Source organism: Aspergillus glaucus (genome assembly GCF_001890805.1).
Source record: "Aspergillus glaucus CBS 516.65 unplaced genomic scaffold ASPGLscaffold_26, whole genome shotgun sequence".
NCBI lineage: Eukaryota > Fungi > Ascomycota > Eurotiomycetes > Eurotiales > Aspergillaceae > Aspergillus > Aspergillus glaucus.
This window is the reverse complement of record NW_019170478.1, coordinates 145,462-169,980: the sequence shown is the minus strand read 5'-3', so window position 1 is coordinate 169,980 and position 24,519 is coordinate 145,462. Positions and strand designations below refer to the sequence as shown.

At 47.8% G+C, this 24,519-nt stretch overlaps 12 protein-coding genes across 12 annotated transcripts; 4 read left to right on the top strand and 8 right to left on the bottom strand.

Moving 5' to 3' along the window:
- The first annotated feature begins 100 nt into the window (after nucleotides 1-100).
- Nucleotides 101-1,350, top strand: ASPGLDRAFT_51954 (uncharacterized protein). Its single transcript, XM_022547643.1, has one exon. The coding sequence runs from the start codon at nucleotides 302-304 to the stop codon at nucleotides 968-970; it is 669 nt and encodes a 222-aa protein (XP_022396735.1). The 5' UTR covers nucleotides 101-301; the 3' UTR covers nucleotides 971-1,350.
- A 355-nt stretch (nucleotides 1,351-1,705) lies between these two features.
- On the bottom strand, nucleotides 1,706-2,107 carry ASPGLDRAFT_29320 (uncharacterized protein; the record flags this gene model as incomplete). Its single annotated transcript, XM_022543840.1, has 1 exon — nucleotides 1,706-2,107. One exon carries the CDS (start codon nucleotides 2,105-2,107, stop codon nucleotides 1,706-1,708), a length of 402 nt encoding a protein of 133 aa, XP_022396734.1.
- A 733-nt stretch (nucleotides 2,108-2,840) lies between these two features.
- Nucleotides 2,841-3,868, bottom strand: ASPGLDRAFT_51950 (uncharacterized protein). The gene has a single exon (XM_022547641.1). It carries the CDS (start codon nucleotides 3,546-3,548, stop codon nucleotides 3,060-3,062), a length of 489 nt encoding a protein of 162 aa, XP_022396732.1. The 5' UTR covers nucleotides 3,549-3,868; the 3' UTR covers nucleotides 2,841-3,059.
- ASPGLDRAFT_51951 (uncharacterized protein) lies at nucleotides 3,451-3,790 on the bottom strand. Its single transcript, XM_022547642.1, has one exon. The coding sequence runs from the start codon at nucleotides 3,784-3,786 to the stop codon at nucleotides 3,604-3,606; it is 183 nt and encodes a 60-aa protein (XP_022396733.1). The 5' UTR covers nucleotides 3,787-3,790; the 3' UTR covers nucleotides 3,451-3,603.
- Nucleotides 3,869-3,882: 14 nt separating the features above from the next.
- ASPGLDRAFT_85385 (uncharacterized protein) lies at nucleotides 3,883-6,502 on the bottom strand (the record flags this gene model as incomplete). Its single annotated transcript, XM_022550330.1, has 9 exons — nucleotides 6,034-6,502; nucleotides 5,899-5,972; nucleotides 5,760-5,863; nucleotides 5,311-5,700; nucleotides 5,188-5,252; nucleotides 5,074-5,137; nucleotides 4,725-4,962; nucleotides 3,949-4,652; nucleotides 3,883-3,914 (listed from the first exon to the last, which is right to left on the bottom strand). The coding sequence occupies exons 1-9, from the start codon at nucleotides 6,433-6,435 to the stop codon at nucleotides 3,883-3,885; spliced, it is 2,073 nt and encodes a 690-aa protein (XP_022396731.1). The 5' UTR covers nucleotides 6,436-6,502.
- Nucleotides 6,503-7,004: 502 nt separating this feature from the next.
- On the bottom strand, nucleotides 7,005-9,842 carry ASPGLDRAFT_898445 (uncharacterized protein). Its single transcript, XM_022550476.1, has 3 exons — nucleotides 7,999-9,842; nucleotides 7,113-7,937; nucleotides 7,005-7,013 (listed from the first exon to the last, which is right to left on the bottom strand). Exons 1-2 carry the CDS (start codon nucleotides 9,585-9,587, stop codon nucleotides 7,139-7,141), a joined length of 2,388 nt encoding a protein of 795 aa, XP_022396730.1. The 5' UTR covers nucleotides 9,588-9,842; the 3' UTR covers nucleotides 7,005-7,013; nucleotides 7,113-7,138.
- ASPGLDRAFT_898429 (uncharacterized protein) lies at nucleotides 9,805-10,666 on the bottom strand. Its single transcript, XM_022550475.1, has 2 exons — nucleotides 10,056-10,666; nucleotides 9,805-9,979 (listed from the first exon to the last, which is right to left on the bottom strand). The coding sequence occupies exon 1, from the start codon at nucleotides 10,495-10,497 to the stop codon at nucleotides 10,099-10,101; it is 399 nt and encodes a 132-aa protein (XP_022396729.1). The 5' UTR covers nucleotides 10,498-10,666; the 3' UTR covers nucleotides 9,805-9,979; nucleotides 10,056-10,098.
- Nucleotides 10,667-11,163: 497 nt separating this feature from the next.
- efm7 (putative nicotinamide N-methyltransferase Nnt1) lies at nucleotides 11,164-12,091 on the top strand. The gene is made up of 2 exons (XM_022542400.1): nucleotides 11,164-11,343; nucleotides 11,412-12,091. The coding sequence occupies exons 1-2, from the start codon at nucleotides 11,200-11,202 to the stop codon at nucleotides 12,036-12,038; spliced, it is 771 nt and encodes a 256-aa protein (XP_022396728.1). The 5' UTR covers nucleotides 11,164-11,199; the 3' UTR covers nucleotides 12,039-12,091.
- Nucleotides 12,092-12,316: 225 nt separating this feature from the next.
- On the top strand, nucleotides 12,317-13,827 carry ASPGLDRAFT_61306 (putative RNA polymerase II Elongator complex associated protein Kti12; the record flags this gene model as incomplete). Its single annotated transcript, XM_022548467.1, has 3 exons — nucleotides 12,317-12,322; nucleotides 12,373-12,717; nucleotides 12,775-13,827. The coding sequence occupies 3 exons, from the start codon at nucleotides 12,317-12,319 to the stop codon at nucleotides 13,612-13,614; spliced, it is 1,191 nt and encodes a 396-aa protein (XP_022396727.1). The 3' UTR covers nucleotides 13,615-13,827.
- Nucleotides 13,828-15,175: 1,348 nt separating this feature from the next.
- ASPGLDRAFT_39325 (putative C2H2 finger domain protein) lies at nucleotides 15,176-16,974 on the bottom strand (the record flags this gene model as incomplete). Its single annotated transcript, XM_022545062.1, has 3 exons — nucleotides 15,176-15,815; nucleotides 15,866-16,117; nucleotides 16,169-16,974. The coding sequence occupies 3 exons, from the start codon at nucleotides 16,972-16,974 to the stop codon at nucleotides 15,176-15,178; spliced, it is 1,698 nt and encodes a 565-aa protein (XP_022396726.1).
- Nucleotides 16,975-21,549: 4,575 nt separating this feature from the next.
- ASPGLDRAFT_1503167 (WD40 repeat domain-containing protein) lies at nucleotides 21,550-22,593 on the top strand. The gene has a single exon (XM_022542138.1). It carries the CDS (start codon nucleotides 21,898-21,900, stop codon nucleotides 22,342-22,344), a length of 447 nt encoding a protein of 148 aa, XP_022396725.1. The 5' UTR covers nucleotides 21,550-21,897; the 3' UTR covers nucleotides 22,345-22,593.
- Nucleotides 22,594-22,693: 100 nt separating this feature from the next.
- Nucleotides 22,694-23,290, bottom strand: ASPGLDRAFT_51940 (uncharacterized protein). The gene is made up of 2 exons (XM_022547640.1): nucleotides 23,165-23,290; nucleotides 22,694-23,105 (listed from the first exon to the last, which is right to left on the bottom strand). The coding sequence occupies exon 2, from the start codon at nucleotides 23,059-23,061 to the stop codon at nucleotides 22,843-22,845; it is 219 nt and encodes a 72-aa protein (XP_022396724.1). The 5' UTR covers nucleotides 23,062-23,105; nucleotides 23,165-23,290; the 3' UTR covers nucleotides 22,694-22,842.
- Nucleotides 23,291-24,519: the final 1,229 nt, after the last annotated feature.

Sequence of the window (24,519 nt, the reverse complement as noted above, 5' to 3'; positions counted from 1 at the left end):
GATATTTTTAACCGCACAGCCGCAGTTGTCATGCGGGATGATCTCCTTGTCTCAGGAGAGAATAATATTATTGACTAGTATAACTAACTAGAGATGGCATTGAATACTTAGCTCAATAATCAGGTCCACTGCTGCTTTTCTTTGTCCGAATCTTCGTTTTTTATTTTCTTCTTTCATCCCCCCCCTTCCCTCCCCGGGATTTGTTTCTACTCTCCTCCAAACTATACAACCATACTTCACTTTATTTATCTTATAATCTTCGATAGTCTACAGAGCACAGCTACGCTCAATCACAACAACAATGTCCTCCTCCCCAGAATCCCAATCCCCCTCCTCCCCCGACAGCCCCCGCCATCTCGCCTGGCCTGTCCCCCCAGGCCCCGTTCCCGTCCCAATCACAGTAACCCATTACAACTCTCATACCCGCCAACACACAACCTCAACCCAATCCACAGCCGGTCCCTCGCCCTCCGGCGGCCCAACAATGATCAAATCCCGCCGCTTCTACTCCTCCCCGTTATCCGAAACACCCAACCCGCCCGACACAAACACAACCCTCAAAACCCCCCTGCAAGCCTACGGCCTCGAACAGCGCGAGCCCTCGATCGCAGAGGAAAAGCCGCACCTGCTACGCAGGGTGTCGCACGCATTAGACGATATCAAGGAGGACTTTACGTTGGGGTTGGATCCCAAGGCGACGGCGGAGAAGATCCGCAGTCGGAGACGCGGGTCTGTGTTTTTCGAGGCGCCGCCGTCGAGTTCTCCTGCTCCTGTTGCTGCTTCTAGGCCGGAGTCAGCGAGGCCGTTGTCTATTTTTTCGACTTCGGGGTCTGTAGATCAGGGTGCGAGTGCTGGGAGACGGATGAGTAGAAGGTTGTCGATGTTTGGGGGTGGGTTTTCGCAGCGGAGGAAGAGGGTGGGAGAGAGTATTTCGCAGCCGAATTTGATTGGGTCGTCGACGCATCTGTGAGCGGTCTGCAGGTTCATCTTGAGTTTGGGGGAGAGAGGAGGATGAGAAAAGCGGTAATACGGGACGCATCACATCATCATTGACATCGATTCGACATCGATTCGACATCAACATCGCTACAACTATCGAAACTACACATTCACTCATTGTAAAGAAAAGCGGCATACATACATGGAGTCCGGCGTGCTTCTTATTTTCACTTCATTTCATTTTCATTTCACATTCCCTTCAACCCCTGTTATATAATTTGCATCAACCATTTACTTTTTTGTACAGGATATATGGTTAGCTAGGTGTTGGATAGACGGTCATTCCTTTTAACATTTACAGTCACTTTTTTATGTTGTTCGACAATGGATTTGTACTGTGTACCCCCATGCAGGAATATGCATCATTCGTTCGAGTGCATTAGTCGATTCGATCAAGTACTCCGTGCATGATCCATGAATCCTTCAGGAGTAAATATAGAAGGACATGTTAACTAGAGGTGTAGGTGTACATGTACGAAAGACACTGCAAGGGATAACGACAGTATCCAGCGACTATTAAATTCTGCATTCGATATACTTGCAATTGAAATGTAATGGTAAATGTAGGTGTAGGTGTAAATGTAGGTGTGAAATGTCCATATCTCGTAATCGTAATCGTACCCAAAAAACTCAATCAACGCCTTGTCCAACAATAATGAGTAAACCAACTCCATATCCATATCCCGTATTCAGAACCGTCTATCGGCTATAGTGAAATCCCCTCCAAATCCCGCATAACAACAGCCATCTGCGCCCGCTTCGCCGCTTCCGCTACGAGGCTAAAGTCCTGTAAGAACGGCGCTGTAGCCGTTGGTCCGCCTTTTTGTGTTTCCGACTCGTCTTCGGGTTGTATTTGGGTATGAGTTTGAGACTGGGACTGTAATTGAGGCTGGATCTGGGACTGCGACGGGTTGGCACCGACACTCGGGTTCGTGGGCATGTTGGCAGTGACAGTGACAGTGGCAGTGGAATTGAGGCTCGTATTCTGGGATTGTGCTGGCACCAGCCCCTGTACTTGTGCTCGGAACGTCGAGTCGGGCTGGAAGGCTGCGTTCGTAAATGATGATGAGCGTGGGTGGCTGATCTGGTTGAAGGGTATTTGCTCCATGCCGTGTGTATGTGTGTGTAGTAGTGTAGTGTAGTGTAGTTTCTGTACAGTACGGGTTGAAGGAAGGCAGTGAGTTGACAGCGGGGTCACGGAATTTGGTTCGGCAGAGTTGAGTTGACGGGCGATGACGCTGGATGCGAGTTTGGTTCACTGTACAGAATACTCCGTGTGGTGTACTGTATAAAAGTACTGTCCTGAATATGCCCCTGGTGTTCGTACAGAATAGGATACAAAAGTCCAGTCCAGTCCAGTGCTTATCCAGGGATACCAACTGATCAGACTATCGAAATCCCATGATCGCCGGATTTACAACACATTAAACGAAATAAAAAAATCGAAGAAAAAAAAGCACCATGTCCCCGATTTTTATCCGAGGTTGTATGTGTATTGTACCTCCGCGTTTTTACGTGAGGTTTCTACGTGCAACGCAGGTACGGGGTGTGTATTATAATACGCGGGTGGGATTTCGGGGATTCTTCGGGGAATCTTGCCGTTGTTCGAGGAGTTCACCTGATTTGGTATGGTAGCCGTGTTTGGATGGAATACGGACGGGGGAGCGGAGATCGGAGACGGAGGATCACGGAGTCTCCATCATTAGTATGGAGTAGTGCTGGGAGTGAATCAGGAGAGATTGTGTGATCATCTAGATGGATTAGTTCCGTAACGAATAGATGGATTTGATTGAATTTTAAATTGAATTTATGGGGTTGTTTTTGTTCGGAGTACTCTGTATGTTAACTAAAACGCCATTCATTTGGGTTAATATCGAGTCTTAGACAGGGGGTCTGTAGGCATACTTGTATCATGACGGCTACAATGGTGTCAGGACGGCATGAGCACGATATGGAAGTAAACCAAATCCGGGCAAAAGCGCCAAACACCACTCATGCTCGCTAAAACCATGCAATGTCAGGTCAATATATGCAATCCCACAGCTAAGCGCCCCAATCAATCACGAATGTAGGCGATGGTTCGCGCAGACTGATTCCCCACGCAAGCTAAGCAAGACAGGTGAATCAATCAGATTGAACGGAAGTGGGAACAAGCGTTGGAAGACAATCCCCTCCGCAGTCAACCGGTGAACCACTAACAGAGTCCACGACTGGCAAGTATCCCTGACCTGTGCTTGAGTCTCAGCACAGGGCGCTGGTTCCTCATTTGCCCAATACGCTACACGTTCGGCTTTCTGTGCGTCGAGTTCCGCAAGTTGATGGATATCCGCGAAATGACCAAAACCAAGCACATTAACGCCTTCTTTATGGCCATGAACCATATGCGTATGGTCACCGGTGACCTGAGAACTCGTCCCGTTCTTTCCTTCTTCAGCAACGAAAAGGGACCAGTGATGCGCTTGCCCGTGTTTCTGCTGCAGCTGGCGTATCACCTCAACGAAGCCCGCCTCAGAAGCCCGCCTCAGAAGCCCGTCTAAGAATCCGATCATACTCGTCCTGCGTGGCAATGACCAAGGCGAGATCAAGAAGTGACAAAGCAACTTCTTAATTATTTCCCATGCAAACTACGGTGAATGCGCATTTGAACAAGCCACCTGCGTATGGGTCGGCACCGTAGTTCAGCAACTTTTGTACGGCTTCATCATGGCCCCCAAAGCATGCCGCCTGTAGAGGATTCCCAAACTTGCCCCCAGCTTCGTTCACATCAGCACCAAGTTGTACTAACATATCTATCAGATTCTCGTGCCCAACTGCTGCGGCTAGGTAAATCCCGGTTTGGTCACTATCATTTTTTCTGGTTCCAGTCGACACCGGGCGCTTTATTTAGCTCTTCAATGAGGCTGGGGATGCAGAACCTGCAAGCAGTATATAAAGGACTGTAATGCGGACTTGGAAAAGCGTTCATTGCGGACTTCAGGGAATGATCACGACGCAAAGACTTCGAAAGCTCCCTGACTTCATCAACCCAGTTGATGAATGCAAGACTGGGCTCGCCGTCGCAGAAAACGAATTCCTTCAAGGCCTGGAAGAGCCCATCACTGCTATCCACTAGATTTGCGAGTCTGGTATGTTCTGCAAAATAAAGCACAGCATATTGATACGGGGTTTCTTGGACGTTGAGAGAGGCACCAATATCTGAGGGAGCGCATTGTGCACAGATGTTAAGACAGCCCATTGCAACCAAACGGTGGTTGCCGGTGGGGGAAAAGGTGACACCTGCCTCCAGAAACTCCTGGACTGAGAAATGTGCGAATCCAAGAACATTCAGTTCAGAATCAAGAGTGACCAAGTTGAAACAAACATCCAATACTCCCGAGAGAGTCGGAGGGGGCTCCTTGGAATTGTCCGGATCTGCCATGGTGAGAACTGTCATAAATGCGGTCGGTGATAAAGGTTCCTGGAGACATAGAAGCCATGAAAACACCTGCATGGCTGTAGTATAGGCACCAGGGCCGCTTTCAGTGATCTTCTCAAATGCGGCTGCATAAAGATCCTCCAAGTTCTTGCTGGGTGATTTGGTCATTGCCGCCCACACATCAACTTCTAATCTCATCTGACAGAGACTGTTTATCTGTAGCACCACCCATAGGAACCTGTTAAGAACCATCAGTCTCAAAGTCCCTCGACATGGCTAGTTCAACTTACATCTCCTTGGCTCCACGCACCAATGTGTGAATAAGGTCTTCCCGTAGAGCCTCCGTGACATCGCCTCCAAGGAGCCTCCGGCTTTGAATCGCCTCGCTGACATGACGGCGCACAAAATTGGGCCATCAGGTGTAAGCCTGACAAACTGATCCCGGCAGGTCATCAAAGCTTTAACAACGCTTGCGGATCTTTTGACTATCTCATCGAGGGCTTGTATCAACTCATGTTGCTGAGACTCCTGGATCTCGTCCAGTGCGTCTATCACAATTGTAGCAGGGTTAAAATGGGTGAGATCCAGGATTAATGCCACGCATTCAGTCACACTTAGTCCCGGAATGTCACTGCCATTCAACTCTGCCTCTGACTTACGTCGCTCGTAGTCCGTAACCACAATCTCATGGACTTTTCTTTCACTACCCCGACCGAAGGCCAGCTGTCGTACAATGCTGCGCATAAATTCATCGGGTCTAGGCTCAAACTTACGTACTCCTCGCGCAATAGAAATACGCCAAGGGCGCTGCGACTGAGCTGTTTTGTCCCGAGCTTTCCTGCATGAATGAGTCCACAAAATTAGATGCGGGGGATGTCTTCCCGATCCTGGGATACCATAAAGCACGAGGATGCAAGAGGAGCTCATGAGCTTCCACTTCTGGTATTGTGGGTGGTTCAAGAACCATTTTCCGGAGCCAGGAATTCTTTTCCTGCTGTAAATCAGATGATGCCCCATGAAGGGCGTCGACGATAACCACTGCATCAACCTGGAGTGTTGGCTCTTTTCCAGACTCTTCATGATTACGGTTGTCTGGTCTGCCACTCGAAGAATGGGTTCTTCCAAAGACTCCATGAGCAGCTGAATGGCCGAGACGTTCTCCCCGGTAGCCTTGATGTCCTCTGCATCAGCTAGAGCTTTTAGGTCTGCTACCCGTTTTTCTTGGAGTTCGATTTGCTTCATCTGACCGTTCTCGGAGGCATGAAATGCACTTTTCAGTATCCGCTCTACCGCCCATTGGTGTTAGGTGCCACTGACTATTAAGAGGGATCTCACGTATACACACTTGCCGTGCTGGTTTGGAAGTAACGTTTCGCCTCGACGAGGTAAATTAGCACCTCACTGTAAAGTTGTACGAGGGCCACCTCAAGTTCATCACGAGCTGAGGTGCTAGGACCAATATATAGAATTTCCAAAACGTATACCGCGTAATTAGTTGTGAGATTATTCCCACCCCTTGGACTGTTTCTCCAAAAACTTCCTTCTCGCCAATTGCCATCTTGTCGGGGTCAACCAACATGCCTTAATACATTTTATGGACAAGGACCAGCAACACTCACCTGTAGGATAAACCGGACTGCCGCCCAAGGTAAGGAGCTATGGATAGGATCGTACTGAGTCGCAACATCCCCCACCGCTTTAAACTTATTCGCCCAGCTTATAACCTTCTCAAGCACATCCCTGACAATGATTTCTTCTCCACTGGACTTTCGAAACTTCCATCGCTTCCGCAAACAAAGATCTTTCTTCTCATTTGCCATATGTAGGATGGCATCCGCAATGCTGCGACTGTTCGCTTTGAGGCTGACACCCGCTTTCACCTCGTCATCGAGACTGTCCCATGCTATCTGCCAGAGGCCCGGAGATGGCGAATGCTTTCTTGTTTGGTTGGAACTGGTTTGTGATGTCATGGTCGACATGTTGGAGTGCGCATTGATTCGGCGATGAAAGCTGTTGTTCATTTGCCAGTTATAAATTGAACATGAAGCAACAGGTCAATGAAGTTAGGAAAATGTGAGGAGAGCGGGGGAGAAGTGATCGACGAGGCTGAGCAAATAGCAATGCAGACCTCAGCCTCGCGCACCAGAGCGTACAAATGAAATCTGTCTCAAGCATATCGTTTGTGCTGGCTGATAAGAGTACCTTTAGAGAGATCAAGGGATCTGATTGCTGAATGGTTGTACGGACAGAATTTATATTTAGACTAACCTACACCCAATTTGATCTCGCCCGGCCAACACCACCCTTGAAACGGCAACTACCAAAAAAAAAAAAAAAAAAAAAAAAAAAAAAAAAAAAAAAAGGCAAAGATAATTATTTACCGAGCTTATGTGGCTCGAGTACGGCTGAGCAGACTGGATGGGATGTCCTGTCTTCCACACCCTATGATTGTATGTACTGGTTGCCCATTCAGAACGGTTGGTAATGTATGCTGCTTGGCTGTTACTATGCTATTGTGGATAAAAGCTCTTTTGGCGGGGGCGTCGATTTGTTGAGCATGAGATAAAGTTGGTCTGTCCCTGCAATTGTGCAAAAGAAACTGAACGAGACAGAAAGAATGCAAAGTACATAAAGAATATATGCATTGGCCATAGTTAGCCAACATCTTTTAATGTACGTAAGAATGGGCCCTTTCTACCATCAAAAGATAACACAATACCGATATCAGTAGCCAGCATACAATTCCCCCTTCTTTGGTTTCTCCACCTCGAAAGAAGTAAGACAACAATGGCCCGGTTTTCCGTTCTCCTCATGTGCCACGGCACCCCAAAGCAATGGCTTAACAGCAGCCAAAGAATCTGTTTCAGGAGGGTGACAGGCAGCACTTATCGCGAGACTGCAACTGCCCGCAACGGGTATCCCTGGCTTCGCTCTCCAGGAGCTCATGACGGCCAGAGCGACGAGCAAAACCAATGCAACTGCAAGCGCACAGGTGATAGCAAGAGGACTATACCCACAGGCAGTCGTCATGCCTGTATTGCTCACGGTAGGAAAAATATCTGTGGGTTTCATCAGTAGCTCGTTATTTGGCTGGTAGATTTGTATATTGATCAAGAAAATGGACTGGGAAATGAGCCAGTGTAACACAGTGGAGAATATCAGAAAGGGTAGGGAATATCGCCACGGAAGCTCGAGCCAGTAGGTTTCACGTTGGGCTCCAGATGGGACGGTGACTCGGAGTGTTGTTCGTTTGTGGGCGAACATGCTCCATTCGTGGGTGGCGGTCATGCTTGTTAGGACCGCGTTGTACATGAAGTATAGTCCCGAAAGAAGAAGTTGCGGGAGGTTGGAAATGAGAGAAGTGGTGAGTACTGAGGTGGAGCTGCCTCCTTCATAATGAGATGTGGCGACGATGGCGTTGAGACTGAGAGCCCCAAATCCCAAGGTGAATGCATTTTTCATGCCCACTAGGTTAATTCCTCTCACAAGGAAGATCATTGCAACAATGACACATGCCAACCATCTATTTATCAGTTAGCTCTAGAGAGCAGAGGTAGCAAATCGATGAGCTTCATGTTGCTTACAGAAATATGCAACATGCCCAACGTCGAACGGTCCCATGTCTGCTAAGCCAGCGTTCTTCTCCAATCCAAGGCTGTGGATGGTTTGAATTCAATGGCTCGACAGGCTCGTCAATCTCAGGAAAAATTGAATCATCCAACTTTGACATCAGGCACCTCCCCCTTGAGGCCTGATCTGGGCGCCGAAGAAAAGAATCCACGGCATCACCAATTGTTGCTAATATGGGCTCTCGAGACATGAAGAGGCAACCTAGAATTGATACAATCTTCAAAACATTACAAGCGAGTGCAACGTACAGTATCAATGGGCTGTACTTGAGTTGACATTCGTGGTCTGCATCAGTTGTCAAGCAGTAGTCGACTTCGTAATATTCCGGTAAGATGGTCCAGTTACTGGAATTTTTCTGGGCTTCTGAGATACTGCACTGATCGTAGAAGATTGCGTCCGGGGCACACATCCAATAAGCTACCTGCGGAATTGGATCAGGTTGCCAGCTTGTCTTGTTGACCATATGCTCTATACAAGCAAATGGCGTGGACGAGTTGTCCCAATTGGCATCTAGGCAGTACTTTTCGGCGTTATTGCCATCACCCCATCTCCCACATTGATTATAACACCAGTCTTGCATCTTTTGGGGATAGTCAAGGGGATGGAAATAAGAAAGAACGGGTAGGGTAGTATTCTCTGGTGGTGGAAACGAGTCAGATTGCTTGGCAATGCTGTTATTTTTGGTAACGACAAGAAGATTGAAAGTCGCCCCGTCAAGACCATTCCCATACTTGGACATGCAATTCTTGGGCTCAACTCGGCTCATATTCCTCGGAGATTGCAGAGCCATGTCGCGCAGCCAACAAGTAACATAGCTCTGATGGTCTGACAGTTTGTATTCTTCCATCGCATCTTGTCCACAGTTAATTCCAATTGGAATATGGTCCTCCAAGAACTCCGGCGTAACGACTAAGCCGCTGTAGTCATTAAAGGTAGTTGTCATGAAAATGGCCGAGTTCCACAAAAGATGGAGAGGCAGCGAGCTCAGTGCTAGTGCGAGCCAGAATATCACTTTCGGGCGTGCGGTATGCGAAAGATTGCGGATTGAGTGAATCCCAATGTCAAGCCATTTCCTTTGCTGATGGGCTGTGTCAACAGCTTTGCGGGTTGGTGATGTTAGACATTGCATGTTGTAGTTGCTTGCGCTGACCAGAACGGTCGCGATAACGTTAATCGCATAGTGAAACCGGCTATCAATACTGTGGACCTTGCCGCAGTCATGATCGAGAATTATACCCAGCCCGTCCTCGTTTGGGGGGTATTTGGTGTGAAGGTAGGTGGTGGCTGCAATATTAAGACACAGGCAGATGCCTACCAGACAGCCCGAGAGTAACGAGCCCAGTCGCCATCCATGGAAGTATTTCGGGCCGGAAGAAGGCTGACTGCCACACAGATTATATTGTGTACCAGATCGGAGAACGGTTCGAGAGTACCAGTTCTTTGTGGACTCCCAGGCTGTATGTTTGGTGGCTTTGAATGAGGGCTTTGTCGTTGTAGAGAGCCCAGTGCTCCCATCAGTAGTTGAGTCCATGTTCGAGTTCATCCTGCACTTCCTTCATTTATGTAACCACTGAGAACTGGGCGACGTATAAAAGTAACGGATTGAGACCGGCGACCTGCAGAGAATTTGATTCGCGCTCGCTTCGACAAGGCTCTCCTCAGCCTCGCCTTGGCAGCGCTCAGGACATCCCGTTTTACTTTTTCCCCTAAGCCCATGTCGATCACTCCTTAGCACTGCCACGGCAATCGGTTCCTCAAATTCGGGCAGACTGAGGGTGCTCTGAGGCTGTGTATGGTTCCCAGGTTGGGATTCATGTTCGTGGGTGTGTTGGGGGGATGTCGTTATTCATGGCTAATTCGCGCAGGCCAATACGCTTGACTGTGTAGTCGCCCATCGTGTAGGTCTGATACATAGATTTCTGAAGACGAACACCACTCAAGGATGTAAATGACAAAAGGAAGCTGTCAACGATCTTTCACGGTCTCTCTTATGCACTAGAGCAAAGCTCACCTTGCCGCATTAATCCCATACAAATCCCGTTTCCCCGGAGATGTCATATCCATCCATTTCTACCAGTCCTGTACACCATAGGTCTCATGATATTAGAATACCCCCAGTAATCCGAATACCACCCGGCTCTTTCCCAGTCGATAAGACCAGTGATATTCAACGCCTTCTCATCAAACATGATATTATATGGCCCGATATCTGCGTGTGAGAAAACCGAGACCTCAGAGCGGGGAAGCATGTCCGGTAGCTCCTTTTCATATCTTCGACTGTTTGACTCGTAGTAGCACTCGTAGATACGAGCGCGAACAGCGTCATCATTGAGAAAGGGATCATGAGGAGGGCTTGCACAGTTACAGCCTGCTACCAGTGGGTCCTGGATACAGGGCGAGCCATCAGAAAGATAGAGGAAGTGATGTTGCAACTCGGGAGGCTTTTGAATCATTCGTAGTTTTGCAATAATAGCCCAGGTCTCAATACAGACGTCCCTCTTTTTCTTATCATCCAGACTATCCTACACGTCTTTCAGTGGAGTACCAGGAACGACACTCATCGCAAGTCGGCCCTCACTGGCGGTGTATGTATCTAGATAGACTTCCGGAACAGGGATATCGGTCTGCTTTTGGACAAGTCGCATAGCCCTTTTGAGGATGCACTCGTCGTCGAACAGCAGGACTTTGACGCCACCTTGGTGGCTTAACTTGACGACATTGTCGTGAACACGTGTTCAGAGCTAAACTCCTCGATTTCCTCAAGGGCTGTAGCCATGCTTCGTCTTGGAAGCGAACAAGTCGCTTAAGAGATGGGATGATGAAGGGTCTATCAAAGATAGATGTGCGTGTTGGTTAGAAGAGCTGGATAGGCTGTGGTTTTGATTACTGCCATCCCGAGACCATAGTATCAATTGAGCAAAGGCATTTGAAGGACATCAGAGTAGTATATCGCTGTCATTTTAGGGGTCCGGTCCGGAATGCTGCAATGCATCACGTAGAAGCGATACCGGGGGATCTTCGGTGTTTCTGATACGCAATCATGTGATATCCAACGCTAACCTTATCTGGAATCCCCACAATGAATTCAGATCTTATCGTGCTCATCTCGTCCACTGAACTATGCTCAGTCCCTAAACCCAAACCAGCCAATCGCAATGGCAGACGAAATCGACGTCGCCGACATCTTCCAAGACCCCGAGGGGTACTACCCCCCGGAAAAAGAACCCACCTACGCAGAGCACCACATGCTCTCAGGTCAGAAAGTGCGCGTGCGTCTAGTCGGAAGCCACCCACTCTACGTACGCGCCAACTCACATCCCCTCCTTTTACTCCGTACCTACGACTAACCTTACTTCTGGAGAACTAGGGCGATTTACTCTGGAACGCTGGCCGAACGAGCTCGCACTATCTCGAACAACACCGCGATTTGGTGGATGGGAAGAATGTACTGGAGATTGGTGCTGCGGCGGGTGTGCCTAGTATCGTGAGCGCGATTCTGGGCGCGAGGACAACCGTTATGACGGACTATCCGGATCTGGATCTTGTTGGGAACATGCGCTACAATGCGGAACTCGCTGCGCCGTCGATCGACTCGAGCAAATCGTCGCTGTACGTTGAGGGGTATAAATGGGGGGCTACCGTTGAGCCGTTGATCGCGCATCTACCCGATAACCAGACGACATTCGATACTTTGATCATGGCGGACGTGGTGTATAGCCACCGCGAACACCCGAACCTGATCAAGACGATGCACACGACGCTGAAGAAATCGCCGGAGTCTGTTGCGCTGGTTATTTTCACACCGTATCAGCCGTGGTTGTTGCCCAAGACGGAGAAGTTTTTCCCGCTGGCGGAGGAGAATGGGTTTACGGTGACGAAGATCTTTCAGAAGGTTATGGATGATGTGCTTTTTGAGAAGGATCCTGGTGATGAAACGCTGCGGAAGACGGTGTTTGGGTATGAGCTTCGGTGGGCTCCGGAGCAGTTGAAATGATGACTTATGATACGAGAAAACGACTAAAAGTGATTTATAGCATAGACATGGGTACGAGTACATAAATAGACTATAGAATCATCTCATCTGTTCTGGGATCTGGAGTGTAGATATCTCGACTTCAGTCACATGCCCCGCACCCCGCAACGCCCTGAAAAACTCGCTCAAAAAGCATCCATAAAAAAAAAAATAATAATAATAATAATAATAATAAAAAAAAAAAAAAAAAAAAAAAAAAGGCCGCCCAACACCAACATCATACAACAACAACAGCCATCATGCCGGTAAGTCTACTCTATATACACTTCTGTCTATCGCAATACTAACAACCCAGCTAATAATCCTCTCCGGCTACCCCTCCTCCGGCCTAACCCACCGCGCAACCCAACTAGCCACTCTCCTCCAAAAAACCCAAGACGACCTCTTCGCCTCCGGCGCCATCGACCCCTCCCGCCCACGCTACAAGATCGCAACCATACCAACACACGATGCATCGCACCCGAGAAGCGTCTACGATAACGCGCGCACGGAGAAGATGGCGCGCGGGGTTGCGTATGCGAGAGCGAAAAGGGCGCTGGGGAAGGATACGTTTGTAATTCTGGATGGGATGAATTATATCAAGGGGTATCGGTATCAGCTTTGGTGTGAGGCGAAGGCTGTGGGGACGACTTGTTGTGTTGTAAGTATCTTACTGTCCGGTATGGGATGTGAAAGAGGTGCTAATGGTGATGGATAGGTCCACGTCGGAACACCAATCGAGCAATGCCGCTTGAACAACGAAGCCAAACTAAAACGACAGGCCGAAAAGTCCCCCGAGCAGGAATCATCTGGAGACCGAAGCGAAGACGAAGCATACCCCCCCGAACTCCTCGAAAACCTCATCTTCCGCTACGAAGAACCAAGCACCCACAGCCGCTGGGACAAACCCCTCTTCACAGTGCCTTATTTCGACGCAGAGCCCCCAATTGCGGATATCTGGACAGCACTCACAGGCATCCCGCATCCATCAACCACCGGCCCACAAACTTCAAGCATAACACCAACACCAATAGAATCCATCAAGACAACATCCGACACAGCTAGCATCGCAACAGGCGCGACAGGCGCACCAGGATCAGGCATGCTAAACCGCACACGTCCCAAGATAAAACCCCACGCTGCAACCGTCCAACCAACAGCCACCAACTCCTCCGCACTCTACTCCCTCGAAAAACGCACCTCGTCGATAATCTCCTCCATCCGCAATTACACCCTAACCAACCCCTCCGCAACAGCAATCCTCTCGAACCTCCCACCCAATGCATCCAACGGGATAACGATCGAAATCCCCGACGTCTCAACACCGATATTCATACCCGCGCACATCGCCGCGCTGGGATCTACGGATGAACTCGCGGGGGCGGGGGGCGTGCTTGCGCTGCCGAGACTGCAGAGGCTGAAGAGGCAGTGGATAGGGCTGAATCGGGCATATGTGGGGAATTACGCGGGGGGGAAGGGGGGCGGATTGAAGGAGGAGGAGGTGGGGGGTGCGTTTGTGAGGTTTTTGAATGCGGAGTTTGCTGGCGACGGCTCTTAGGTATTTTGCTCGATTGGGAAGTGGAAAAGTCATTATATGATTCTATTGCTGCAGTGCATGCATAGCGTTATCATGTTTATGATACCATGGGTTGAATATAGATCTAACTAACTAGACGAGTTGATTACAAATTATCCAAACAACATAACTACATACTTCTACATGCAACACAAAATGCAATCGGGTTGCAACCGCTCGCTAAGCGAACTCGAGAATCTCAGAAAAGACAGTAGGCCTTACAGGAACAGGAACAGGAATGCGAATACAATGACGGTGCTACACATGTAGGCTTTATCATCGAATATGTCATCGCGTTCTGGAAGGATCCGACGCGATATAGTAAAAAAAAAAAAAAAAATTATGCGAAAGATCCATGGCGTACTCCAATCCGGTAAAGTAAATCAAATCATATCTCATTCTCATCTCATAAATCATAAGTCATCATCAAGAAATCACAAAAGTCGAAAACAAGTAAGTCAAGTCAAATCAAGTACAAGGCGTCATGTCATCTATGCAACCCTAACCAAGCATAAACCGAGAAGTAATGTCAAATGTCAAACAATGAACGTCAAAACGAGACAAAGCTGAAATCCGATATAAAAACTCAATCGCTAAACAAACAACGTAATCGAAACAAGGCAAATCAAATCAAAGCTGATCGAATCGAAGCAGAATAAAAAACATACAAGCTGAAGGCATCGCGCGCAAACAAACGCAGAAATACAAAACTCGAACAGTAACAGTAAACAATAACGATAAAACAGAAAACCTCCGTCCAGTCCCCTTTTCATTTTTGCTTCCCCCCTTTTTGTTTTGGTTCCTTTTTTCTTTTTCTTTTTGTCTGGTCTGGGTTGACCTGGTTTTTGTTGTCCCTTGCATGTATGTATGATTCCGGTGCATTTTTGTCGAGGATATCAATCCCAGAATCGATCTCAGAATCGAAATCGAAAGGAAAGAAATGAAGATAAATGATGGTAAAAAAAAGTTGATCGGACAAAGGAAATGATCAAAAGAATGTGAAGGTAATGTGTTGGACAAAAGAAAAGTAAAGAATGATAAACACAAGTAGTACTTGTATGGTCGAATTCCAGTCATCTTGGCTTGGACGTTCTGAAGATAGAGGCACTCATTAAACCTCATCCGTAGATGAACATCATCAACTCAGACCTCTTGTATAATAAGCAAGAGCAAGTGAGCAAGACGATGGCAGATTGAAATCCTGGACAAAAGAAATTGGATCCGTGGAAGAAAGCGAATGGTAAAATCCTCGGAAAAATGGTTCACGGAAATATGAACATGGAACATGGGAACGGCAAAATCCTGGCTGGCCTGACGGGACATAAAAGAAAAGAAAGGAAATGCACGGGCTGGTTCCGCGACTTGCAGTATCTCTTTCGAGAAAAGACTTCCCATGGCTGGTTCACGAGAGTCTTGGTTTTTTCCACTGGACAACGACATCGTACAACTTTTTTTTTTTTTTTTTTTTTTTTTTTTTCTCCCTCCTGGGCACATCTCCTGGTAATCTCCGGAAGGGGAAAAGTGAAAGTGACATGCTCATCATTTAAGCAAGACCACTAGCCAGCTTCGCCGCAGTCTGACTAGCCTCAATATGGCGGTAGTTCAATCCCAGGGTAATAAGCTCCTGAAGGCTAGCATTCACCTTCTCATGCATTCCAGAATCCTGCGGCATGATCTTGCTAATCTCCTCGAGCAGCCGCGAACGGCAGTTGTAGTAGTTGCGCTCCGCGTTCTGCAGGCGTTGTCCGTGGTGCGCGGTGGCCTGGTGGGCAGCCTTGATGGCACTGGTCTGCGAGGTCGACCGGGTGCGCTTCATGGTTGTTGTGCCCGAGGGGCCGAGCACGCGCTTCTTGCGGCCCAGGTTCTCCTTCCTCTTGGATGCGTGGCTCGAGGTAGAGGTGGTAGGGGAGGTCTCGGGCGAGCTGGGGTGCTCGGAGGAAGTGTAGTCGTGGACTCTGCGCATGTGGTCGTAGAGGTTCCAGCGGCGGGGGAAGCCGTAGCCTGGGACGGAACGGTCGCATCCTTCGAAGAGGCAGAGGTGGGGGTTGTCGCCGTGGCCGTGAAGGCCGTGGGCTTCACGTTCGTGACGGAAGAGGCAGGCGTTGGAGGAGAACTGGAGCTGGGCGTCCATGCAGGCGGGGACCTTGCAGCGGTAGGGCTTGAGGTGCGAGTCAAGGTATTTACTATTTTCATATTAGCATCGTTTTCGATGTTGGAGAGGCAAGCGACATACTGATAAGCGCACTTCTGGGTGGTAGGCGGGTGGCTGCAAGGCTTGTCGCCGTTGCCAAATGGGCAGTAGTACTTTCCGTCACTGTGGGTGGGCAGAGAGTAGTAAGGGTGGTCACGGGGGTTCTTCATATCCGTGCTGTCCTTGGATCCACGGCGAGCAGGCAGAGGGTGGAAGAATTCCTCCTGCTTCATCTGCTGAGGGGGAGTAGTCTGCAACGTGGGTCTGCGAGCCTGCTTGGAAGGCCTGATGGTTCTGTTGGGTGTCAGATAGAGAACACGGGGGAATACAAACGGCAAGACAAACCTGTGGGGGTCCTGCTCATTGAGCGGCGGCGTAAGAGGAAACAAAGGGTCACCAAGGTTAATCCCGTGGCTGCTCAACGACGGAGTAGCAGTAACATCCTTCAGCATGGCATCATCCTGGGTCATAAACGAAGGGTAACCAGATTGCGAACACGAAGAAGTAATAGAAAAGTCATTGCTAGCTTCAGTCAAAGGAGGAGAAACAGGGGTAGTCTGGAAAATAGAAGAAAGCCCGTCAAGGGAAGTCCGGTGTAGCATAGAGTTCCATGCGTCGTTGGCCGACATTTGGCCGTCATCCATGTGGGAGCTGTGTCCAACGGAAAGAGAGTCATCGGTGCAAGATTGGGATCCATTGTGGACACTCGAGTCATTATCGAATGCAGAAAAGTCCAGGAACGCAGAGTATGCGTTGAAGTCTCCGCGGGATTGGGAGAAGTCCATTTCATTGTCCTGGATGACTTGGAAGTCAGATCCGGGCTGGTACATAACTTCGCTTGGACCGACAGTAGAAGGAACAAGTTGTTGCGAAAAGTTAAAAGAGAGCATCTGAACTTCAGGGGATTCCGCCTTAGAGACGGCAGCAGCCTCAACCTCTGCATCACTCAGAGACCAGGGGTTTCCGTTGGCATGAGTGCTTGAGCAAAGAGAGTAGTTGTCCTGGCTGGAGAGATCATCCTCCTCAACTTTGAGGGAGGCCAAATTTGTGAATCCAATGGGAGCATGTCTGGGCTGAGAGAATTGGTCCATATTCCGAAGGGCAGTTTGGGAGAGTGCTAATCTCCTGGAGTCGGTTTGAATGTGAGACATTGTGAAAGGTCCAGGTAACTGGAAGAATCGAAGAAAACAAACACTACTGACGGAAAGCAAGTCAGTAAATTCACGTTACTTTGCATGGCGAACAAGAAATAGCAAGAAAAGCAGCAATTGCAAGGTCCGATCCAAAGCGTGCGTCGAAGTTCTGCATTCTGTTAGTCAATTGACGGGCGGCTTCAAATGTTCTCAAGAGTACGAACCGAGAGTTGTCCATTGAAATATACGATCCAAGAAGGCTGGCAAAGGCGATACTACCGCTAGTTCCGTTATCCAGTTCATTACACACACAGGCGTCAAGTGGTTTAGTCCGAGGTCCATTTGTCGTCCGAGGGGGTAAAGAAAGTGACACGAGGTGCACTACAAGGAAGCGCAGAGCTACATGTCGTCTAGCAACATTATGCTATCTTGTTCCGGGTAACCATGGTCTGAAGTCCAAACGAAGAGACTACAGTCAGTCATTGAAGTTGTCCAGGGTGTGTATCGAAAGGTCCATAAATCCAGAAACAGGTGCAAATCAAACGCCGTAATAGTCGAAGAGAAAGCACAACAATAATCCAGGAGCGAAAACGGTCCAAAGAAAATGCAGAAAAAGGAGTCGAAAAGCGGTTAATCCAGTTTAGGTCCAGGTCCAGGTCAAGGTCAAGGGTCCAAAGGTCCAAAGGCAATATCCATGGGAGTACTGGGGTCGTATAAATTCCAAACGGGAAGTAAAGAATCCAAATCATGACGGATGAAGACAACATTAAATCTTCTAGTGTTCCAGGTTTCTTCGGTTCGATATCCATGGCCAGAGAAAAACAAAAACGGTCCTTGGGAATCCATGTGGAGAGTGCAACATTAAACACTCAATACGATGTATCATAAACATCATAATTGGCAGCTGTCAAGATTGACAGGGCAAAATCCGAAAAGTAAAACAGAAACAAAGTCCATAGGGTCCAGTGGAAAGCTGTCGACGTAACAGACGCAAAACGTCCGGGATTGCAATGCGTAAAGGGGGGGTGGAACAAAGCAAAACGAAAGCAGAAACGACAAAAGAAATGAAATGAAGGGGACTACCTGTTGTTTTCTGGATTGGAGTGATGCAAGTGCAAGAGCAAGTGCAGAAAGAAGACGGAAACGAGACAAGAAAGAAAAAGCAACAAAAGCAGATCCTCTCCGGGCAAACGGACTGTATCCAATGGAAGGCTGTAACCGGGATGCTTTCTTTTTTTTTTTTCTTTCCAAGATTCCGGCTGGAACTTGCAAAAAGCAGACAGAAATGAAGAAACGAATCAAAAGACACTGGAAGTCTTGCAAATGGTAGATTGTATATAGTCACTGACTGTAAGAGTACAGCTAGATAACAAGATGGACCTGGAGGAGGGGGGTATCAAGGGGTATAGGGGGTCAATGACAATCCTCCGATGGCGAGATATAATCGAGATAAGATGAGATGATGAGTTTGAGAGAGAAGAAGAGAAAGAGAAACATTGGAAAAGACGGAGGAATGAGCGGTTTTTAAGGGCATCACCTGAATCAGATCCCCTCCCGAAGAAGCAAAAGCCGGAGGGGCTCACAGCCGCGGTGGAGTGCAAAGAATGGTCCGCTATTGGTGCTTCTGCATAACACCGGGAACGAACAGGATTGACGTGGCTGTTTCTGAGTGTCTCTGACTCTCTCCGGGACTGTGATGGGATGCACCTTCTCGCATCGAGTCAAGCGGTGTGGCAGCCTCTCTACCAGTCAATTCGCATCTCCACCGTCAGCCCTGCTATTGATGATTCGGTCTCCGATTGATTGGTTTAGATCGAATCCTCTCAACCTCCCTGATCGAGATAACAGCCAATAAATTGACTTGCTGACGCCATTACGCTCAGGCCCGCTTTCGCTCGCGACAATCGGACGCAATATTTGCATCCGGACGTCCGTCAAGAGTGTCTGTCAGATACGATCCTATGGCTACGAGCGATACCACGTCAACTACTCCGTACGGTGCTGCTTTGCTTACAGCGTCCCAGTGGTCGGGATCAAGGTGATATGCGCAACCTACAGCCTACATCACACCGGGAGGAGAGGTGTCAATTGTGACTTCTGCACGTCAACGGGGTTTCAGCCGTGCGTGCTTCGTACAGATGATAGGAGACAGCAATGACCACTCGAATAGGGGTTCCTCAGGACACTACGGGAATCTTTCGGAAGAAACACGAGTCGTGACTGGTCAGACCGCACGGACATGTCGCAAGTCAGCGTTGGGCAGCAATGCATACCGGGGGGGGGAAGTTAGATCTATTCACGATGCATGTCAGTATTATCCACGATAGTAGGCTGCAGCAAAATATATATGACATGAATAAAAAAGTGGCAGAAGTGCATATCAGACAAGGTGAAAGATGGTATATGTTTTCGTTCAGCAATCCGAAGATTTCAGTTGAACTATGCATTTGATATATGGTAATCATCATAACGAGGGATTAACCCCGTGCACTTTTAGGCGCCAATTGAAAAGGGAAAGAAATAAAAATAAAAATTGCTCACCTATTAAGGAGGGATAATAATCATCATCCCAATGGCACCAGCGCACCAAGCATATCGAGCAAAAAAATTGACAACAACTGAGCTGTCAACCAACGTGCATTGCATCGCATCGATCAGTTGATGAATTGGAATCTCTCATTTGAGACGCCAAAGTGGCCAGCCATTGACCAATGTCGTGGTGACATGAAGTTGTTGGGGAGAGAAGATGCAGCAGAGATTTTTTGTAGTGCGTCCCGCTTTTGCAAGCGAGAGCCGCACGTGACGTTTTGTTTACACCATTTGCATTATACTCGGTAAAGGTTTAGTCTCGGGCCGAGCCGGATCCATTCAGTCGAAACCACGGCTGTTCCAGAGTCTTCGACAGTGACGTACGCGGGATCTCTAGTTAACTAAACAAACTAACTATGTACGGCAACCCGGAGTAACTACGTCATTGAATTATGCTCATTGCGTTGTCGCTTAGTAGCATTCCAGCGACATGTAGATTGAGAATGCCGGAATCGAGCTAATAAGTGAGAAGACTTAGCTCAGGAAATACGGAGTATGGAGTAGTATGTGTTGTCGTCGTAAGATTGCTTGCTTTGTCGTCTAGTATGAGGGACGAGGCTGGGTGTCACTCTCTTTGGTCACCAGCCTTCTGTATCCCGTGCCCCAAAGGAGGTAGATATATAGAGGCACAGGGAGCGCTGTGTGCCTGTATGAGGACAGTAAGGAAGGTTCATTTATGCCTCCACCCTGGTAAAGTCCCTCAATTCTCGATATCTGGAAATTATACTTGTCACCACTGCCCACAGCATCTTTACGGCTTATCAGTCTACCGGAAACCGCTTCGATAGGCTCGAGTTCTACAAAGCAAGCTTCCTCTAGGGGACAATGCTGAGGGGGTCATCCACGTTCTTTGGCAAATGCGATAAAAAATTTCTCGTTCTCCAGAAACCACGTACTGCAGAGTAAGTCACATGTCTTTGTTGATTCTCAGGCAAAGCAAAGAAACGTCATCTACATATTGAACGTTTGAACACGATAGGTCTACATATGCGAACATCAAGCAATTGAGCAATCAGGCACTATGGTCCTATCGTAGTCGAAAACTCTGTCGAGCAATTGGAAATATAGGGTACAGATCAACTGGGAGCATGTCACCATCATCTAGATATCAACCAATTCACGGCAGGAAATAAGAAGGTGGTGGAAGCGGCAGCAAGATGGTATAAACGGCAGAACACGATGGCAGAAGAAAAGTTAAGGGTATATTTTATGCTTTTTAAGTGAGTCAAGTAGAAATATGTGTATGTATGAAGTCAGAAGTTGGATCTATATATTCGGACGTATATATTTTGATATATGTAGCGAGAATTGCGATATATTTGTCACGGGCTCGGAAACTAGCAGATAAAACGAATAATATTCATATCTAGACTAGGTAGCCTAACAACGAGAATATCGAATCTGGGGAAGAAGAAGAAAAGGAAATCTATCTAGGCGATGAACGGTCTTTATAGGCATTTGTGTGGTGCGGCTTCAGCCCTTGTTTGCCCATATTGCTTGTATGGCATCGTTTGATATGTTGGCGCTGTTTGTCTGGCGTTGAGCCGTTGAGCCGTCACAATATTGAGATTTTGAGGCTTCCCACTTTGCCACATTATACACGAAGGAACATAAACTGGAAACAGATTCAAGGTTCTATGGGCCCCCATACTTTTCACATGATGGGAACAAAGTAGCAGCACTTTTGAACTGTAGAGAAGCGTTGTGGATATGGGATCTTGTCACCGGACAGACCCAGAAAACCCCACTTAAACAGAATTACTGCAATATATCTCCCGATGATACAAAAGTGACATATCAAGAAAACCTTCATTTTCATTTTTGGGATCTTGCAACAGGCCAGACCTGGCAGGTATTGGAGAAACCAGCCTATGATGTACAAGCCGACCCTGTACATGTTTTCTCACCAGAGAGTACTAGGATGGCAACAATAGTTCGCGGTTCAATATCAATATGGGACACCCGACAGCACCCTTGTTGCATTTGTAAAGAGAGATAAAACACTGCATATTTGGGGCCTCACTGCAGCAGAATCCCAACTAGTCATCGAGGACCAAGAGGATCAGGGGTATGTCTTCTCACCGGATAATACAAGGGTTGTATCTATCACTCTTAATGGCGTTGCCCAGATATGGAATTTGGATATGAAACAAGTCGAGCACACTATACCTGGCAACTACGAACCGGTGATGTATTCTTGTGTGGTGTTCTGCCCAACCGGAAAAGAGATTGCGTTAAAGTCCTATCGTAAATTATTCGTTTACAGCCTTTCTCGACGAAGTCTCATTAAATTTGATACACACAGCTGCCAGGTGCCATGCACTTCGGTGCGAACAATTGTTTTTTCCAGGGATGGTTCTAAAAATTGCCGCGACATTCGATTGCGGTAAGATAGAGATCTGGGACGTCAATACTGCTCAGCTTGAACATGTGTTCGAAAGCCTCTACGAGAATTTGGTGAATTTGGTCTTTTCTCCCCGTGCTACTCGGCTTGCATCGGGTGATTCAAGGGGGGGAGCTTTGATATGGAATGTGCCTGAAGGACGGCTTGAAACAACGATAGATATTGATCCAGACTCGGTGAACATGATATTCAATTCAGATGATATCTTGAACGTATCGAGAATTCTTTGCCTAGACTGGGAGCGCCATTGGGTGACCTATGGTCGTGAAAGGCTGTTGCTTCTCCCGTCTGAATTCAGGACACCTTCGGTTGCAGTTCATGGCAGCACTTTGGCCCTGGCATATGAAAATAGTCAGATGATGATCATTAACTTCAAGGATATTCTCGAGCTGTGATATTGGACAATCTTTGTCATTTCCCATATATAGAGCACGTGACCCCGCTCATGTCAATAGTCGACTTAATTAATTCTATTCAATACCACGTGTACCACTTTGTTTAATTCATCCTTCCCTTCCTCCCAGAAGCAGCCAGCAATTCGTCCGCCAGCCATACCTGTGTCGCTCCCACGAAGGCCCAGATAAATCCCGAGAATCTCTGGTTCATGTGACGGCCTGGTCACGTTGGCTGGCTGTCACGTGAGTTGCAGTTGTTTGCTTTATTGATAACTACAGCGTTACCTCCTTTCTTCCTTCCTCATGTCAATTATTCTCGTCGATAGCTACCTAGGTAGAACACATGAGTTGATGTTCCATTAACCTGGCTGAGCTCCGTGACAGTTCATGCCTTCAGCATACCGCCACTATAGGAACCAGGGATGAAGGACACCACTAGAATAGAGAACACAAGAAGTAATCATCTGGTTAAGGCTGGATTGCATTGTAAGTCAGGTGTCAAGATAGCTTGACTGGATATAATGGAAGACGACGAGTGTCTTTTGTATCTTCCTGTTTTATGTCAATGTGGAATAGGAGATGTGATGTTTGAAGGATGATAAGGCCAATAGTGCCCATGAGAGATAGAAATAGGGTAGACGCGGTCTGAAATCCCCACTTATGACAAGCCAAATCGCCATGAATCCGCCGCTGACGATCAAGGACACCATGCCACATAACTATTCCGCTTAGGAGCCCATCCTTTAAGTAGTATTCCCCATCTATGGGCATACGGCCAAAATTAGTTTCTTCGGGGCCTATATGGGTTGATTAAACTTACGGTTTGCCCATTCTGGTAGCGCAACTGTAGTTCCTTCGAGGAGTCTCGAACATGTGACTATCTTCCCTTTTGGGCATTGAAGATAAAAGCCGGCGTTCTGCCTTGACGAAAACTGATGAGTTCCCGACGCCTGTACTCAAACTCTATGCGGTAATATTTATATAGTATGTTTCGTCCTTGATTGGGTGATTATCATAGTGTTTGGGCCTGTAGCGACGCAAAGAACCCTTATCCACCTCCCGACACATAACCAAGAACGGTCACGGATTCTCCATGGATGCAAAGAGCTGCTTATTGTGGAGGGGTCTGTTCACCAACCAATATAAGCCCCTCACTTTCAGGTCGTCTGTCTTTTCGCTGTTTGCTAAATTATGCTCTTGGTTTTACCGAACTTGTATTCTCTAATCTCTGGCATCAAATGCGATATTCAATCTGAATTTACGTCGGTGTTCCATCTTGCTGCAATTCTGTTCTTGGCTGTTTGGCCTTCCACGGGGTGTCGCACAACACCTGTTCCCGAAATGAGGGCACAACCGCCTGACAGGATACTGTGGAAGGTTGATTAAAATGCATATACTTGCATTAAGAAACGATAACAAGGCGCATGTGCCGTTTGTAGGTCCCCTTTGTTAAGCACGGAAAGCCTGGCTATAAAAGCGACGCGTTAGTGGTTTGGAGGTGGTCGAGTTCTTCTCTGGTATCCTTGGTAGTTTGCCCCAAGACCTGGTCGCATCTAGATCTGCTGGGGCTGACCTAGTAATGAGCAGTAGCAAAGTACGACCATCCATGAATAGCCCGAATATCCCATACTGCGGCTCCCACGATTTTTTCAAGATGCTCGCCGATTTTCTTTGAGATCCAGCACAATAGCAATCGCTCGTCTTTGAGTGAGGAAGTATTCTTTTTTGCTTTTTCGAAATCTGTCTGCTGCCATAGACATGTGAAGTTATCCAGGCACGCGGATGTCTTAGGTATACTCCTCGCTCCGAAGCCGGTTTGTGTGCGCATAACTCCGAGAAAACTTTTTGAGCCATGTTAGCTCAATTAGTGTTGGCAACAGCAGTAGGGTTATTATTATTATTATTATTATTATTATTATTATTATTATTCATACACGCATCTGTCAGCCCTATAGGCCGAGTGGCGGCAGGTCCTGCGGGGCAGCCGGGGAAGCCGCCGTAATGGTAGTCGCTATGTACATCGTCGCCTTTATACACATATCCTGATATCTCATTCCGCATGTTGTATATCCCGTGCTGCTGGTTTTCGTGCCGCTGTTCCCATGGCCACGGGGATCCATGGGCTTGTTGGATACTATCTCGTTTCCTTCCCTACTTCTGCAAGCGTGTAACCTT

Excerpts from the sequence above, each read along its gene's own strand:
- ASPGLDRAFT_898429 (XM_022550475.1), bottom strand. The coding sequence starts at position 10,497 with ATGATTCAAAAGCCTCCCGAGTTGCAACATCACTTCCTCTATCTTTCT.
- efm7 (XM_022542400.1), top strand. The coding sequence starts at position 11,200 with ATGGCAGACGAAATCGACGTCGCCGACATCTTCCAAGACCCCGAGGGG. Across the intron at positions 11,344-11,411 it reads TCGGAAGCCACCCACTCTAC|GGCGATTTACTCTGGAACGC; the intron begins GTACGCGCCAAC and ends CTGGAGAACTAG.
- ASPGLDRAFT_898445 (XM_022550476.1), bottom strand. The coding sequence starts at position 9,587 with ATGAACTCGAACATGGACTCAACTACTGATGGGAGCACTGGGCTCTCT. Across the intron at positions 7,938-7,998 it reads TGGGCATGTTGCATATTTCT|ATGGTTGGCATGTGTCATTG; the intron begins GTAAGCAACATG and ends ACTGATAAATAG.
- ASPGLDRAFT_51940 (XM_022547640.1), bottom strand. The coding sequence starts at position 23,061 with ATGTGGCATGGTGTCCTTGATCGTCAGCGGCGGATTCATGGCGATTTG.
- ASPGLDRAFT_51951 (XM_022547642.1), bottom strand. The coding sequence starts at position 3,786 with ATGTTAGTACAACTTGGTGCTGATGTGAACGAAGCTGGGGGCAAGTTT.
- ASPGLDRAFT_1503167 (XM_022542138.1), top strand. The coding sequence starts at position 21,898 with ATGGTTCTAAAAATTGCCGCGACATTCGATTGCGGTAAGATAGAGATC.
- ASPGLDRAFT_51954 (XM_022547643.1), top strand. The coding sequence starts at position 302 with ATGTCCTCCTCCCCAGAATCCCAATCCCCCTCCTCCCCCGACAGCCCC.
- ASPGLDRAFT_51950 (XM_022547641.1), bottom strand. The coding sequence starts at position 3,548 with ATGATCGGATTCTTAGACGGGCTTCTGAGGCGGGCTTCTGAGGCGGGC.